General features: G+C 45.0%; 1 protein-coding gene across 2 annotated transcripts in view; it reads right to left on the reverse strand.

Annotated features, from left to right (window-relative positions):
• LOC143782549 (beta-Ala-His dipeptidase-like) overlaps positions 1-18,798 on the reverse strand; it is a 139,020-nt gene that overhangs the window by 20,455 nt on the left and 99,767 nt on the right. For both annotated transcript variants that reach the window (XM_077270088.1, XM_077270087.1), the window contains 2 exons: positions 11,453-11,647; positions 10,395-10,479 (listed from right to left, as the gene is read on the reverse strand). In XM_077270088.1, the coding sequence (XP_077126203.1) occupies positions 10,395-10,479; positions 11,453-11,647 (280 nt within the window). The remainder of the gene's footprint in view (positions 1-10,394; positions 10,480-11,452; positions 11,648-18,798) is intronic.

Below are 18,798 nucleotides of genomic sequence, written 5' to 3' on the forward strand. Positions count from 1 at the left end.
ATTCTGCGGTCTACCAAGAAATCATGAAGAAGAATTTCGGGGTCAATCTGTTTGTGACCTCAAGCTGAAGCGCACTTGGGTTATGTAGCAGGACAATGATCCAAAATACACCAGTAAGACCACTTCAGAATGGCTTAAGAAAAACAAAATTAAGACTTTAGAGTGGCCTAGTCAAAACCCTGACCTTAATCCAATTGGGATGCTGTGGCATGACCTTAAAAAGGCGGGTCATGCTCAGAAACCCTCCAATGTGGCTGAATTACAACAATTCTGCAAAGATGAGTAGGCCAAAATTCCTACAGAGCATTGTAAAAGACTCAATGCCAGTTATCGCAAACACTTGATTGCAGTTGTTGCTGATAAGGGTGGCTCAACCAGTTATTAGGGTACTGTCACACAGTGCCATTTTGATCGCTACGACGGTACGATTCGTGACGTTCTAGCGATATCGTTACGATATCGCAGTGTCTGACACGCAGCAGCGATCAGGGACCCTGCTGAGAATCGTACGTCGTAGCAGATCGTTTGGAACTTTCTTTCGTCGCTTGATCACCCGCTGACATCGCTGGATCGTTGTGTGTGACAGCGATCCAGCGATGTGTTCTCTTGTAACCAGGGTAAACATCGGGTAACTAAGCGCAGGGCCGCGCTTAGTAACCCGATGTTTACCGTGGTTACCAGCGTAAAAGTTAAAAAAAAAAAACAGTACATACTCACATTCCGGTGTCTGTCCTCCGGCGTCTCAGCTTCTCTGCACTGTGAGCGCCTGCCGGCCGGAAAGCGAGCACAGCGGTGACGTCACCGCTCTGCTTTCCGGCTATGGTGCTTACACAGTGGAGAGAAGCAGAACGCCGGGGGACAGACACCGGAATGTAAGTATGTACTGTTTGTTTTTTTTACGTTTACGCTGGTAACCAGGGTAAACATCGGGTTACTAAGCGCGGCCCTGCGCTTAGTAACCCGATGTTTACCCTGGTTACCCGGGGACTTTGGCATCGCCCCAGCGCCGTGATTGCAAAGTGTGACCGCAGTCTACGACGCTGGAGCGATAATCATACGACGCTGCGACGTCACGGATCGTGCCGTCGTAGCGATGAAAATGGCACTGTGTGACAGTACCCTTAGGTTTAGGGGCAATTACTTTTTCACACAGAGCCCTGTTGGATTTTTTTCCCCCTTAATAATAAGGACCTTCATTTAAAAACAGCATTTTATGTTTACTTGGGTAATCTTTGTCTAATATTTACATTTGTTTAGTGATGTCAATCATTTAAGTGTAACAAACATGCAAAAGAATAGGAAGTCAGGAAGAGGGCAAAAACCTTTTCACACAACTGTAACAACTGAAGATTGGGCATAGATATCTGACATTTGTTTGGTTCTCCTAGACTTTGAGGACTCCACAAAGATGGTGAGCGGCATTGATACCATAGTCAGCACAATTATTCTGCTTATGTGCCTAGTTAAACAGTAGCTGCTCACAATTAAACATTAAGCTTTGCATGCAGACCAGGTAGGGATGAAGGTAGACATAACACAGAGATTGTAACCAGCCCAACCTCATCTCATCTGCTCAGTGCGGATTGAGTAACAATGAGGAGGTGGACGTTGAGGAGGAGGAAGAGGAGGAACAGGAGCTGGTGGCTAGCGCAACAGAGGCTAGTAGCCACACAACCTTCGTCCCGTCTCTCCTACATGGATAGGCTGAGAATACGAATGAGAAGGAAGTGAGGGAGGATGAAGAGATGGAGAGTCATCATCATGGTGGAGACAGAGAATTGTTTGCTGTTGGGAGCTTGATACATATGGCCAACTTTATGTACCGCTGACTATCCTGTGACCCTCACGTTACATTCATTTTGGCAAAAAGAAAGAGTACTGATTGTTCACCCTGCTTGATCCATGCTACAAGGAGAACTTTGCACCTCTTCTTCCTGAGGTGGAGAGGTCTTCTAAATTGGTGCTATACCACCAGAAGGTGAAAAATAATTGTGGAAAATAAAAATTAATCACAATAATAACAATAATGGCTACAAAAAGTGCTCCATACTGTATAATGGCCCCACATAGTACTTAGTGCTCTATACAGTATAATGGCCCCACATAGTGCTCCACACAGTACAATGACCCCACATAGTGATCCATACATTATAATGGCCCCACATAGTGCTTCATACAGTATAACGGCCCTACATAGTGCTGAATACAATATAATGGCCCCACATTGTGATGTATGCAGTATAATGGTCACAAAAATGCTCTATACAGTATAATGGCCCACATAGTACTCCATACAGTATAATAGCCCTACATAGTGCTCCATACAGAATTATGGCCCCACATAGTGCTCCATAGAGTATAATGGTCACACATAGTGCTCCGTACAGTATAATGGCCCTACATAGTGCTCCATACATTTTAATGGGCCCTATACATTGCTCCATACAGTATAATGTGCCCCATATAGTGCGCAATACAGTATAATGTGCTCCACATAGTCCGCAATACAGTATAATGGGCCCACATAGTGCTCCATAAAGTATTATGGCCCCATGTAGTGCTCCATACAGTATAATGGGTCCACATAGTGCTCCATAGAGTATAACAGACCCCTCATTAAAAACAATAAATACTCACCTCTGCTAGTTCCCCCGTCACTCCGATCTTTTAATGGTGTCTTCAGATCTTCTGCAAAACTCGGTACAGGGGGTGTGTTGTAGTGATGTCACTGTGCTGAGATGTCACTGCGTCCACTGAGCTGAGACATAAGACGCAGAGGGGGAATGATGGGATAGGTAGTATCAGCTGACACTCTCTTCTCCATTATAGCTTTCAACTGTACCGGCATCTAGGATGCCAATATAGTTGAAAGTATGATGCCTAGTGACAGGGCCAAGTATACTTGGGGATCCGCTCAGCATCGTTGGTCAAATATACTCATGCCTTACACTTCCACCATTTTTCTAATATAAGGACTTTTTTACGACATATTTCAAAAGATACATACACTGCTCAAAAAAATAAAGGGATCAATAAAATCCAACATCCTAGATATCACTGAATGAAATATTCAAGTTGTAAATCTTTATTCATTACATAGTGGAATGTGTTGAGAACAATAAAACCTAAAAATGATCAACATAAATCACAACTAATATCCCACGGAGGTCTAGAGTTGGAATGATGCTCAAAATCAAAGTGGAAAATGAAGTTACAGGCTGATCCAACTTCAGTGGAAATGCCTTAAGACAAGGAAATGATGCTCAGTAGTGTGTGTGGCCTACACGTGCCTGTATGACCTCCCTACAATGCCTGGGCATACTCCTGATAAGGCGGTGGATGGTCTCCTGAGGGATCTCCTCCCAGACCTGGACAAAAGCATCCGCCAACTCCGGGACAGTCTGTGGTGCAACGTGACGTTGGAGGATGGTGCGAGACATGATGTCCCAGATGTGTTTAATCATATTCAGGTCTGGGGAACGGGCGGGCCAGTCCATAGCTTCAATGCCTTCATCTTGCAGGAACTGCTGACACACTCCAGCCACAGGAGATCTGGCATTGTCCTGCATTAGGAGGAATCCAGGGCCAACCGCACCAGCATATGGTCTCACAAGGGGTCTGAGGATCTCATATCAGTACCTAATGGCAGTCAGGCTACCTCTGGTGAGCAGATGGACAGCTGTGCAGCCTTCCAAAGAAATGCTACCCCACTGTTGTGAATTAGACTTTGGCTCCCTCTTGTGGTTACTAGTGATATGACTCTGGGATTGTCTTTCCTCAGTTTGGCACCCACCTGGGTCGTTAGTCCAGGGGAGTTGCTATATAAGCTTCCTGGATCCTTAGTCCAGTGCCTGGCATCGTTGTAATCAGATCCTTTCTGTTTGCTCCTGTCTGCTGGTCCGGGTTCGTGCAAAATTAAGCTAAGTCCTGCTTCTTTGTTTTTTTGTTATTTGCTTGCTCTCATTTTTGTCCAGCTTGTACTATATGTGATTCCTGACCTTGCTGGAAGCTCTAGGGGGCTGGTGTTCTCCCCCTGGGCCGTTAGACGGTTCGGGGGTTCTTGAATATCCAGCGTGGATATTTTGATAGGGTTTTCGCTGACCATATAAGTAATCTTACTATATTCTGCTATTAGCTAGTGGGCCTCTCTTTGCTAAATACCTAGCTCATTCTTACGTTTGTCTTTTCCTCTTACCTCACCGTTATTATTTGTTGGGGGCTTGTATCCAACTTTTGGGGTCTTTTCTCTGGAGGCAAGAAAGGTCTTTCTTTTCCCTTCTAGGGTTAGTTAGTTCTCCGGCTGGCGCGAGACGTCTAGAACCAACGTAGGCACGTTCCCCAGCTGCTGCTATTTGTGGTGCTGGGATTAGATATATGGTCAGCTCAGTTACCACTGCCCTATGAGCTGGTTTTTTGTGTTTGCAGATTTAGTAATTATTTCTGAGACCCTCTGCCATTGGGGTCATAACAGTATGCCAGGCCAACATTGAATGTTTAATGCATTGCTGAAGTGGGATTATAAGAAAGGAAATTCTGAGTTTTTTTTTTTTTTTTTTTTCCCCTCTCTTCCTCCCCTTTACCTCTGAGTGGCTTGTGCTTGCTGCAGACATGAATGTCCAGACCTTGATTACAAGTGTAGACCAGCTTGCTGCTCGTGTGCAGGGCATACAAGATTTTGTTACCAGTAGTCCAATGTCTGAACCTAAAATACCTATTCCTAAACTGTTTTCTGGAGACCAGTTTAAGTTTAGGAATTTCAGGAATAATTGTAAATTGTTTCTATCTCTGAGACCCCGTTCATCTGGAGATTCAGCTCAGCAAGTTAAAATTGTTATCTCTTTTTTACGGGGCGACCCTCAGGATTGGGCTTTCTCGCTAGCGCCAGGAGATCCGGCATTGGCAAATAGTGATGCATTTTTTTCTGGCGCTCGGATTGCTTTACGAGGAACCCAATCTTGAAGTTCAGGCAGAAAAAGCCTTGCTGGCTATTTCTCAGGGCCAGGATGAAGCTGAAGTGTATTGCCAAAAATTTCGGAAATGGTCCGTGCTTGCTCAGTGGAATGAGTGTGCTCTGGCCGCAAATTTCAGAAATGGCCTTTCTGAAGCCATTAAGAATGTGATGGTGGGTTTCCCCATTCCTACAAGTCTGAATGATTCCATGGCGCTGGCTATTCAAATTGACCGGCGTTTGCGGGAGCGCAAAACCGCTAATCCTCTGGTGGTGTTGTCTGAACAAACACCTGATTTAATGCAATGTGATAGAATTCAGACTAGAAATGAGCGGAAAAATCATAGACGTCAGAATGGGTTGTGTTTTTACTGTGGTGATTCTACACATGTTATATCAGCATGCTCTAAACGCCTAACAAGGGTTGTTAGTCCTGTCGCCATTGGTAATTTGCAACCTAAATTTATTTTGTCTGTGACTTTAATTTGCTCATTGTCTTCTTACCCTGTTATGGCGTTTGTGGATTCAGGTGCTGCCCTGAGTCTTATGGATCTGTCATTTGCCAAGCGCTGTGGTTTTGTTCTTGAACCGTTGGTAAATCCTATTCCTCTTAGAGGTATTGATGCTACGCCATTGGCGGAAAATAAACCGCAGTTTTGGACGCAGGTAACCATGTGCATGACTCCTGAACATCGGGAGGTGATTCGTTTTCTTGTTCTGCATAAAATGCATGATTTGGTCGTTTTGGGTCTGCCATGGTTACAGACCCACAATCCAGTCTTGGATTGGAAGGCAATGTCTGTGTCAAGTTGGGGCTGTCAGGGAATTCATGCTGATTCCCCGCCGGTGTCTATTGCTTCCTCTACTCCTTCGGAAGTTCCTGAGTATTTGTCTGATTATCAGGATGTATTCAGCGAGTCCAGGTCCAGTGCTCTGCCTCCTCATAGGGACTGTGACTGCGCCATAAATTTGATTCCAGGTAGTAAATTTCCTAAGGGAAGACTATTTAATCTGTCTGTACCTGAGCATGCCGCAATGCGTTCGTATATCAAGGAGTCTCTGGAGAAGGGGCATATCCGTCCATCCTCTTCCCCTCTTGGTGCGGGATTCTTTTTTGTGGCCAAGAAGGACGGCTCTTTGAGACCTTGTATTGACTATCGGCTTCTGAATAAAATCACTGTTAAATTTCAGTATCCTTTGCCTCTGTTGTCGGACTTGTTTGCCCGGATTAAAGGTGCCAAGTGGTTCACCAAGATAGATCTTCGTGGTGCGTACAACCTTGTGCGCATTAATCAAGGAGATGAATGGAAGACAGCATTTAATACGCCCGAAGGTCATTTTGAGTACTTGGTGATGCCTTTTGGGCTCTCTAATGCTCCCTCAGTGTTTCAGTCCTTTATGCATGATATTTTCCGGAAGTATCTGGATAAATTTATGATTGTTTATCTGGATGATATTCTGGTTTTCTTTGAAGATTGGGACTCACATGTGGAGCAGGTCAGGATGGTGTTTCAGGTTTTGCGTGAGAATGCTTTGTTTGTTAAGGGCTCAAAGTGTCTCTTTGGAGTACAGAAGGTTCCCTTTTTGGGGTTTATTTTTTCCCCTTCTGCTGTGGAGATGGACCCAGTCAAGGTCCGAGCTATTCATGATTGGACTCAACCCACGTCAGTTAAGAGTCTTCAGAAGTTCTTGGGTTTTGCTAACTTCTACCGTCGTTTTATCGCTAATTTTTCTAGCGTTGTTAAACCTTTGACGGATATGACCAAGAAAGGTTCTGATGTTGCTAACTGGGCTCCTGCAGCCGTGGAGGCGTTCCAAGAGTTGAAGCGCCGGTTTACTTCGGCGCCTGTTTTGTGCCAGCCTGATGTCTCACTTCCCTTTCAGGTCGAAGTGGATGCTTCTGAGATTGGGGCAGGGGCCGTTTTGTCGCAGAGAGGCCCTGGTTGCTCGGGAATGAGACCATGTGCTTTCTTCTCTAGGAAGTTTTCGCCTGCTGAGCGGAATTATGATGTTGGCAATCGGGAGTTGCTGGCCATGAAGTGGGCATTTGAGGAGTGGCGTCATTGGCTCGAGGGTGCTAAGCATCGTGTGGTGGTCTTGACTGATCACAAAAATTTGATGTATCTCGAGTCTGCTAAACGCCTGAATCCTAGACAGGCCCGCTGGTCATTGTTTTTCTCCCGTTTTGACTTTGTGGTCTCGTATTTACCAGGTTCAAAGAATGTGAAGGCTGATGCTCTTTCAAGGAGCTTTGTACCTGACTCTCCTTGAGTCGCAGAACCAGTTGGTAGTCTTAAAGAGGGAGTTATCTTGTCGGCCATTTCTCCTGATTTGTGACGTGTGTTGCAGAGATTTCAGGCTGGTAGACCTGACTCTTGTCCACCTGACAGACTGTTTGTTCCTGATAAGTGGACCAGCAGAGTCATTTCCGAGGTTCATTCCTCGGTGTTGGCAGGGCATCCAGGAATTTTTGGCACCAGAGATCTGGTGGCTAGGTCCTTTTGGTGGCCTTCCTTGTCACGGGATGTGCGGTCATTTGTGCAGTCCTGTGGGACTTGTGCTCAAGCTAAGCCTTGCTGTTCTCGTGCCAGCGGGTTGCTCTTGCCCTTGCCTGTCCCGAAGAGGCCTTGGACACACATTTCCATGGATTTCATTTCAGATCTCCCGGTGTCTCAGGGCATGTCTGTCATCTGGGTGGTGTGTGATCGCTTTTCTAAAATGGTCCATTTGGTGCCTTTGCCTAAGCTGCCTTCCTCTTCCGATCTGGTTCCTGTGTTCTTTCAGAATGTGGTTCGTTTACATGGCATTCCTGAGAATATTGTGTCTGACAGAGGATCCCAGTTTGTTTCCAGGTTCTGGCGATCCTTTTGTGGTAGGATGGGCATTGATTTGTCGTTTTCGTCTGCCTTTCATCCTCAGACTAATGGACAAACGGAGCAAACTAATCAGACTCTGGAGGCTTATTTGAGGTGTTTTGTTTCGGCAGATCAGGATGATTGGGTGACCTTCTTGCCGTTGGCTGAGTTTGCCCTTAATAATCGGGCTAGTTCCGCTACTTTGGTTTCGCCATTTTTCTGCAACTCTGGTTTCCACCCTCGTTTTTCCTCGGGACATGTGGAGCCTTCTGACTGTCCTGGGGTAGATTCTGTGGTGGATAGGTTGCAGCAGATCTGGAATCATGTGGTGGACAACTTAAAGTTGTCACAGGAGAAGGCTCAGCGTTTTGCCAACCGCCGCCGCGGTGTGGGTCCCCGACTTCGCGTTGGGGATTTGGTATGGCTGTCTTCTCGATTTGTTCCGATGAAGGTCTCCTCTCCTAAATTTAAGCCTCGCTTCATCGGTCCTTACAAGATATTGGAAATCCTTAATCCTGTGTCCTTTCGCTTGGATCTTCCGGTGTCGTTTGCCATTCACAACGTGTTCCATAGGTCTTTGTTGCGGCGGTACGTTGTACCTGTGGTTCCTTCTGTTGAGCCTCCTGCTCCGGTGTTGGTTGAGGGCGAGTTGGAGTACGTGGTGGAGAAGATCTTGGATTCTCGTCTCTCCAGACGGAGGCTTCAGTATCTGATCAAGTGGAAGGGCTATGGTCAGGAGGATAATTCCTGGGTGGTTGCCTCTGATGTGCATGCGGCCAATTTAGTTCGTGCCTTTCACGCTGCTCATCCTGATCGCCCTGGTGGTCTTGGTGAGGGTTCGGTGACCCCTCCTTAAGGGGGGGTACTGTTGTGAATTAGACTTTTTGGCTCCCTCTTGTGGTTACTAGTGATATGACTCTGGGATTGTCTTTCCTCAGTTTGGCACCCACCTGGGTCGTTAGTCCAGGGGAGTTGCTATATAAGCTTCCTGGATCCTTAGTCCAGTGCCTGGCATCGTTGTAATCAGATCCTTTCTGTTTGCTCCTGTCTGCTGGTCCGGGTTCGTGCAAAATTAAGCTAAGTCCTGCTTCTTTGTTTTTTTGTTATTTGCTTGCTCTCATTTTTGTCCAGCTTGTACTATATGTGATTCCTGACCTTGCTGGAAGCTCTAGGGGGCTGGTGTTCTCCCCCCGGGCTGTTAGACGGTTCGGGGGTTCTTGAATATCCAGCGTGGATATTTTGATAGGGTTTTTGCTGACCATATAAGTCATCTTACTATATTCTGCTATTAGCTAGTGGGCCTCTCTTTGCTAAATACCTAGCTCATTCTTACGTTTGTCTTTTCCTCTTACCTCACCGTTATTATTTGTTGGGGGCTTGTATCCAACTTTTGGGGTCTTTTCTCTGGAGGCAAGAAAGGTCTTTCTTTTCCCTTCTAGGGTTAGTTAGTTCTCCGGCTGGCGCGAGACGTCTAGAACCAACGTAGGCACGTTCCCCGGCTGCTGCTATTTGTGGTGCTGGGATTAGATATATGGTCAGCTCAGTTACCACTGCCCTATGAGCTGGTTTTTTGTGTTTGCAGATTTAGTAATTATGTCTGAGACCCTCTGCCATTGGGGTCATAACACCCCACACCATTACTGACTTTCTGCCAAACCGGTCATGCTGAAGGATGCTGCAGGCAGCAGATCGCTCTCCACGGCGTCTCCAGACTCTGTCACGTCTGTCATATGGGCTCAGTGTGAACCTGCTTTCATCTGTGAAGAGCACTGGGCGCCAGTGACAAATTTGCCAATCCTGTTTTTTTGTGGCAAATGCCAAGCGTCCTGCACGCTGTTGGGCTGTGAGCACAACCCCCATCTGTGGACATCGGGCACTCTGACCATCCTCATGGAGTCGGTCTCTAACTGTTTGTGCAGACCCATGCACATTTGTGGCCTGCAGGAGGTCATTTTGCAGGGCTCTGGCAGTGCTCCTCCTGTTTCTCTTTGCACAAAGGCTGAGGTAGTGGTCCTGCTGCTGGGTTGTTGCCCTCATATGGCCCCCTCCATGTCTCCTGGTGTACTGGCCTGTCTCCTGATAGCGCCTCCATCCTCTGGACACTACGCTGACAGACACAGCAAACCTTCTTGCCACTGCTCGCATTGATGTGCCATCCTGGATGAGCTGCACTACCTGAGCCTCTTGTGTGGTTGTAGAGTCCATCTCATGCTACCATGAGTGTGAAAGCACAACCAACGTTCAAAAGTGACCAAAACATCAGCCAGAAAGCATTGGTACTGAGATGTGGTCTGTAGTCCCCACCTGCAGAACCACGTCTTCATTGAGTGTGTCTTGATAATTGCCAATAATTTCCATCTGTTGTCTATTCCATTTGCTCAACAGCAGGGGAAATTGATTGTCAAACAGTGTTGCTTCCTAAGTGGACAGTTTGATTTCACAGAAGTTTGATTTACTTGGAGTTATATTCTGTTGTTTAAGTGTTCCCTTTATTTTTTTGAGCAGGGTACATTATATCCAATATAAAGTAAAACATTTGCACAAATAGGTAGAAGAGAATAGTAAATGACATAACATACATCACATATTACCTAAAAGATATACCAGGTCTCTCATTGCTTCATGGATGATGCCTCCAAAAGTTCCAGAATGTAAATCCTTCTTACCACTTTCCACCTAAGAATAAATCAGGACAATACTATGGATAATTAATGACAGAGAATGTATAATTGGTGGAAAAAGGTTGAACTTGATGGACTTGTCTTTTTTCAACTTTTGTAACATACAGTACATATATGTAAGATATAGTATTTTGTTTGGTGTGACATTTACTTCTGTTTTTAATCGATTAGACAAACATGGGCACATTGTCGCGTCGGTAGTCCATGGTCGTCTGACGGAAGCCCTGTGAACTATCTCCTACCCGCTGGCAGAAAGGTATGCATAGCCTAGTGCATCACGAGGCAATGATGATGTCATGCTCGGCTTATAAATCAGAAGGGGCGACTGGGATTAAGGCAGGTATAGGAAGTTAGCAAGGCTCCTGTCCAGTAGCCATGGACTACTGACATAATCACTGGGCCATCGTCTTGTAAATCGATTCACTCATCTATTGTAAATATACCAGAACATCAGGTTTCCATTTTTTAACTAAGATGAGTAACCATCTGATAAGAAAAATCCAATTAAAATAAATTAAAATAAATTAACTTGGGAAAAGGATTTGTTAAAATGTCAGATGGAACAGAAAACGTCAGTGTGAACTAAGCCCTTGTTACCAACTGTTCCCATATGATCTACGCACAGTATTTCTGCAATGGAAGCAAGTTCCACAGGAGTCCAGTAGGTAAAGGGATCACTGCAACCCTAAAAGGAGCCCCATAATATTGATTAGATTATATGTATGGGAATAGGGTGATTAATTTCATTGCTCATTCTTACCATTGGCTTGTAAACAAGTCATAAGGTGGTAGCTCTGTGCTGATCTATTCGGCAGCAAGCGGTTAATAAAGGAGTTTAGATTGGGTTCCTGCATAGGGTCCCCCTGCTGTCCCTGTATCCCCTCCGCTATATCGTGCTTTTTTCTGATATCTGCAGTTGATACAACAACAAAAAATATAAATCTTATCTACAAAAGCTAGTTAGTTACCTCAATAAAGAAATATGCATTGCCTCGTGTTCCATATGTGAGTGCAGGCTTCCTGCTAAGCCACACATTATCAGAAATCACAACATAGTCAACATCTGAAAAAAAATCCTCATGTTCTTTAAGCAGTTCTTCTAAACCAGGAGAACCCGTTTCCTCTACTCCTTCTATGATGAACTTCAAATTTACAGGAATATCCTAAAGCAATAAAAAATATATTTATTTTTGGGAAGTCTCCTGTGTGTTAGTTCAGTGAAGAGACATTTTGTCTAAAGACACATCATACAAATAATTATTATCATCCTTTTCTGAGGACATTTTTGGTAGGCGCTGCAGTTTGCCAAATCCTAACCTAGACCACAGGTATACAATATGTATGGTTGCTGTTATGTGCTGATAAGCTTTGATCGATAGATTCTATCTATTGGGAAGTGTCTGAGACGCTAGTGGACACGTGACCATATGCAAATCGCAAACTTGTGGTCTCTAGACACAAAATTAGGGTTTGACAGTCAGCAGCGCTTGCTGAAAATATTCTCAAGGGTGTGCAATTCTCTTAATTTAATTTCAGTGCATCCATAGACATCTATATTTCATAAAGAGACGTGGCATGAGTAGGGTGACCTAGGCTAATGCAAAATCTATTCTAAGGCCACCAAAAATGCCAGTGCAATGACTTCATATTCATTGAGTAATAACATAGTTCTGTCCTCTGCGGACAACCCTCCCCACACCTACTGTATCTCGCTCCACGACCACCTGATCAGACTTAAAGGTGGGATAACATTTTAAAACAAAACTACCTATATTAGTTCTGAAAAACTTTACAGAAAAACACTATGGGCCCGATTCATGAAGGAAACACCTTCAAATACCACAACATTTTCAAATGTCCCAAGAAACTTCAAACATTTTTGGTGTTTTTATGCGAATCCCAGAAAGCTTCGCTGAAATGGTCAGAACATGGGTGGGATGGGGCTAAGCCTCATGAAAATAAACACCTCGTCAGTGGCATAATTTTTGCCAGAAATGTATTCCAATCTCTGACTGGAGTAACAATTCTGACAGTGGTGCACAGCAGTTGTAAGGTGCATTTCTTAATGAACTCCAGTGGTCCCATTCATAATTTCTGGCATGCAAAACGTCAGTCTTAAAGGGGTTGTCTAGCCTTAGGTACAGGTCTGCTGTCACCCTATGTAACTGCAGACTTGTAAATCCTCACAGTGTGCAAACTGTGACGTTTCTCAGGCTCCGGTAGCTGGCAGTCATGTGACCACAAGTATGTGATTTGCATACAAGCGGTCACGTGCCAACTTGACATACCCAGCCTCACCCAATACACTTGTATCCTGTATTTCATATCCACCACATATTCTGTCCATTGTAGAGACGTGGGCTGTCTTACACTGTTCCTGCCCCTGAAGACAACAATCGCTCTGTGTGTGTAGTGTCATGCAGTTTTACATGCAGGTAATGGAGAAACAAAGGGGTTAATTCTGCTCTGCCGTGTAGGAAGGATGAAGAATGCCAATCCAAGTATAAGTGGTTTATTTGTGAACACGTTTCGAAGTATATAAACTTCTTCAGGACAACCACAATAGATATACATTCAGCAGAAGTCGGTATAAATAGACACAACGTTTCAAAACAGGCGCGTGGAAGAAGGGGTCAGCAAGATCATATGGCCACGGAGTGACATTTCAGCCAAGGTCCACAGTTACATATCACATGTTGCACCTAAAACAAGCATTAATCGTACAGACACATTTTGGAATCATAATGGTATAACCTGGACCATTTTTATCAAAAGTAACATAATATTAAATAAAACAAAATGTGGCAATTGAAGAATGTATGAAAATTAACAAATAAAATGCATTGATTTGAACTTGGATCTTCATGCTCTTTACAAGCTCTGTTAGTGGTACAAAGTATGTGTTCATTCATGCAAGGCATGTTCTGCAGCCATTTTGAATAATGGCCACTATTGTAATGAACACATCCATTTGCATTCACATACACCTTTTTAAAGTCATTATTGACTTTATTAAGTGGGAGAGAAACGGAGACCCCATTTGTTAGAATTGATCCATGTAATGATGTTTCAATGTTATTTTCTGAACTATCCCAAATGAAGAATAAATAGTCTATGTAGTGTTTGTAAAAAATGATAATATTGATATTAAGCCATGTCATAGGTTAAAAAAAAGCATCAATATACAGTTACATTAAGGTGGTAATATTGCTCTTTTCAGTAGTGTTTTTTCTTTTCTTTTTTTTATTTAGTAACAGCTTAAAGGGAATCTGTCACCTCATTTTGGCCCTATAAACTGCGGCCACCGCCATCAGGGGCTTATCTACAGCATTCTGTAATGCTGTAGATAAGCCACCGATGTAACCTGAAAGAAAAACAAGTTAGATTATACTCACCCAGGGGCGGTCCGGTGCGGTCCAGTCCGATGGGAGTCGCAGGTCTGGGCCTGACGCCTCCCATCTTCATGCGATGATGTCCTCTTCTTTGCTTCCTGTCGCGGGTCCTGCGCAGGCGTACTTTATCTGCCCTGTTGAGGGCAGAGCAAAGTACTGCAGTGCGCAGACGCCAGGAAAGGTCAGAGAAGCCCAGCGCCTGCGCACTTCTGTACTTTACGCTGCCCTCAACAGGGCAAATCAGTACGCCTGTGCAGGAGCCGCAACAGAAGCAAGGAGGACGACGATCATTGGATGATGGGAGGCGCCAGACCCGGACCTGCAACGCCCATTGGAACCAAACCGGAACCGCCCCCGGGTGAGTATAATCTAACCTATGAAAGATCATAACTCCGTTTTGAACGGCCCTAGGGTGGCGGTTGTAGCACCATCGGATCCGGTCGGGCTTCTGCTACGCATTCAGACAAAACACAGCTCTACTATCTGGTTTCTACTATCAAAAAAAGAACTGACTTGTAAGGTTTACAGCAGGACTGCTACCTCAGCCTTTGTGCAAGGAGAAACAGGAGGAGCACTGCCAGAGCCCTGCAAAATGACCTCCAGCAGGCCACAAATGTGCATGTGCCTGCACAAACGGTTAGAAACCGACTCCATGAGGATGGTCTGAGTGCCCGACGTCCACAGATGGGGGTTGTGCTCACAGCCCAACACAGTGCAGGATGCTTGGCATTTGCCACAGAACACCAGGATTGGCAAAGTCACCACTGGCGCCATGTGCTCTTCACAGATGAAAGCGCATTTGACAGACGTGACAGTCTGGAGACACCATGGAGAGCGATCTGCTGCCTGCACCTTCCTTCAGCATAACTGGTTTGGCAGTGGGGCAGTAATGGTGTGGGGTGGCATTTCTATGGTGGGCCGCACAGTCCTCCATGTGCTCGCCAGAGGTAGCCTGAATGCCATTAGGTACCGAGATGAGATACTCAGACCCCTTGTGAGACCATGTGCTGGTGCGGTTGGCCCTGGGTTTCTCCTAATGCAGGACAATGCCAGACCTCATGTGGCTGGAGTGTGTCAGCACTTTCTGCAAGATGAAGGCATTGAAGCTATGGACTGGCCCACCCGTTTCCCAGACCTGAATCCAATTGAACACATCTGGGATATCATGTCTCGCACCATCTACTAATGTCATGTTGCACCACAGACTGTCTAGGAGTTGGCAGATGCTTTAGTCCAGGTCTGGGGGGAGATCCCTCAGGGGACCATCCGCTGCTTCATCAGGAGCATGCCCAGGCTTTGTAGGGTGGTCATACAGGCACGTGGAAGCCACACACTACTGAGCATCATTTCCTTGTCTTGAGGCATTTCCACTGAAGTTGGATCAGCCTGTAACTTCATTTTCCACTTTCATTTTGAGCATCATTCCAACTCCAGACCTCTGTGGGATATTAGTTGTGATTTATGTTGATAATTTTTAGGTCTTATTGTTCTGAACACATTCCACCATGTAACGAATAAAGATTTACCACTGGAATATTTCTTCAGTGACATCTAGGATGTGGGATTTTAGTGTTCCCTTTATTTTTTGAGCAGTGTGCATGTATATATATATATATATATATTACAAATTTTATTAAATATCAGAATAATAATACAGATTAAAAATCAGTTGATCCAAGGTGACAGACCACATCATAAAGTGGGCATGGTAATAGTAATAATAACTCCAAAAGAGGAGGATGTTATAAATCAAAAGGTCAATTTGCATAATAATACATGATTGTACAAGAAAAGTTGTAAATCAACTATCTCACAGCAAAATATACTATTATTTGATAAAGTGGCAGAAAAAAACAAAAAGAAAATACACATATAATCAAGGTGCAAGGCACAGAGTAAATATGGTTAATGGACCACAGTCTAGGAAATAGGTACGTATTGTATCCATTCTTTCATAGATACCACGTGTACCTATTATAACCTATGGGGCTGCTCACATGTCTGTCTGTTTACACGGGCCGTGTGCCCATGTGAACCACACAGAAACGTTTTTTTTTTAAGCAGCAAGTCAAGGGCCAATACAAGTCTATGTGTCTATGAAAAACATGTACAGCACACGTGATATACGTGTTTAGGAGTATGGGAGAAACTTTGTAATTTTATTTTCTATATACATACAGGAAAAACACAGATGACAAATGTACACATGAATGGGTGCTAAAAAATAAAAACGGATGGTCAAAATGGACTCTGCCACATGTATGTGTTTTCATACGGACACGTGAAGAGGGCCTAATTGTATGTAGCAGGTTCAGGAGCTGAACCCACGCCGTACTGAGCAGATGTTGGCTGTTATACATATCCAGCATTTGCTCATTTTGTTACTTTAGCTTTTATATATTTTATGGCCAATGTGAACATGTGTTTATGTGCTGCATGTATGCCAACTGAAACCAAGCTCAATTTTTGTGTTTTTTCTTTGTATTTTTGCATTCTGTGCAAGCCAGGGTGTGGCCTCCTTTTTATGAGCTGGAAATTACATTTAAAGGCTTTCTTAGACTGGTGTCCACTGGTTGGGACCTGGTCCTTTTGTATGCCCTTATTCACACACTGAGGTCAACTCTGACACATGATAAGGTTTTTAATTTTAGACAGCATAGGACCATCCCGATCAGAGTCACCTTGTCGCAGTGGGATGGCTTTTATGCTATTTTTGATCAAAAACAGTATTACTAAGAAATCGGTGTTATTTAAATGCACTTTTGGTTTTTACTTATTTAGTTACAGCAGGGTTTTTGCTCATTTTGTTTCTTGTAGGTTTTATATCCGGCATCTGCCTATAACAGCAAAGTGTTCACATCAGTTGAAGCTGTTTTAAAGCGGATATATCAGACTTTGTTAAAAAGAGAAATAAAATGATGCCCAAAGCACTAACATGCAGGTAGTTGCTACCTACCTGCCTGTTGTGTGGCTCAGACGATTCCTGGCTGAGATTCTGCAGCTTCTGTTACATGAAGCAGATCGGCAGCTTGTTTTCCTCTCTGCTCTGTTGACAGTAAGAGACTGCTGACGTCATGCTGATCGACAGTCGGCTCCCCTAGTTAGGCAGCGGAGAGCTGGCTGTCAAATCAGAATGTCAACGGAAATCTCGCCACCGCTCTGTTAATGTGACGGAAGCCACTTAGTCGCAGGCATGAGCGGTCTGTGACCACTCTGAGCAACACAACAGGCACATAGGTAGCAACTACCTGCCTGTTAGTGCTATAGGCATAATTTTTTTCAACATTCCCGAATATCCCCTTCAAGTTATAAAAAGCCCTTGTCAATCTCTGACATCGACAATTAGTGTGATGGCCAATACCATCAGCCCCCCTGTGACACAGTTGTGGGTTTCTAATCGGTTGCTGCCATGTTGACAGTCTTATTAAATCCAGCAGAAGGCTGGAGCTCGTAGGCAGATGTCCAAATCAAAGTGCTGGGAAGTTGTAACAGTACTCTCACTTTGTAGTCAGCGCTGACTGGAACAGCTCCTAAACTGCCACTATGGCTGGAAGCGAGTGGTGGCATGGAGAATAAAATGTAATTTTCTCAGGGTAGCCAACATTTTTCCAGTAAAGGTACCGTCACACTAAACGATATCGCTAGCGATCCGTGACGTTGCAGCGTCCTCGCTAGCGATATCGTTTAGTTTGACACGCAGCAGCGATCAGGATCCTGCTGTGATGTCGCTGGTCGCTGAATAAAGTCCAGAACTTTATTTGGTCGTCCGATCGCTGTGTATCGTTGTGTTTGACACCAAAAGCAACGATACCAGCGATGTTTTACACTGGTAACCAGGGTAAACATCGGGTTACCAAGCGCAGGGCCGCGCTTAGTAACCCGATGTTTACCCTGGTTACCAGCGTAAAAGTAAAAAAAACAAACAGTACATACTCACCCAGCGTCATACCTCCCCCAGCGTCTGCTTCCTGACACTGACTGAGCGCCGGCCCTAAAGTGAAAGTGAAAGCCGCTGTGCTGTTAGGGCCGGAGCTCAGTCAGTGTCAGGAAGCAGAAGCTGGGGGACGCTGGGTGAGTATGTACTGTTTGTTTTTTTTACTTTTACGCTGGTAACCAGGGTAAACATCGGGTTACTAAGCGCGGCCCTGCGCTTAGTAACCCGATGTTTACCCTGGTTACCCGGGGACCTCGGCATCGTTGGTCGCTGGAGAGCGGTCTGTGTGACAGCTCTCCAGCGACCACACAGCGACGCTGCAGCGATCGGCATCGCTGTCGCTATCGCTGCAGCGTCGCTTAGTGTGACGGTACCCTAAGTCATCTAACCAGGGATTAAACACTATTTACCTGCAGATCGACCCTACATCTGCAGATGAATAGGGTTTCTCAAGGTGACAAGTTAAAGGTACCTTCACACGAAGCGACGCTGCAGCGATAGCGACAACGATGTCGATCGCTGCAGCGTCGCTGTTTGGTCGCTGGAGAGCTGTCACACAGACCGCTCTCCAGCGATCAACTATGCCGAGGTCCCCTGGTAACCAGGGTAAACATCGGGTAACTAAGCGCAGGGCCGCGCTTAGTAACCCGATGTTTACCCTGGTTACCAGCGTAAAATCTAAAAAAAACAAACAGCACATACTCACATTCACGTCCCCCTGCGTCCACTTCCTGACTGACTGAGCGCCGTACAGTGAGAGCAGAGCGGTGACGTCACCGCTGTGCTGCTTTCACTTTCACTTTGCGGCGCTGAGTCAGAGGAGGAAGCCGACTGCAGGGGACGCAATGTGAGTATGTGCTGTTTGTTTTTTTTACATTTTACGCTAGTAACCAGGGTAAACATCGGGTAACTAAGCGCGGCCCTGCGCTTAGTAACCCGATGTTTACCCTGGTTACCAGTGTAAAATATCGCTGGTATCGTTGCTTTT

The sequence above is a fragment of the Ranitomeya variabilis genome, chromosome 6 (genome assembly GCF_051348905.1).
Source record: "Ranitomeya variabilis isolate aRanVar5 chromosome 6, aRanVar5.hap1, whole genome shotgun sequence".
Classification (NCBI taxonomy): domain Eukaryota; kingdom Metazoa; phylum Chordata; class Amphibia; order Anura; family Dendrobatidae; genus Ranitomeya; species Ranitomeya variabilis.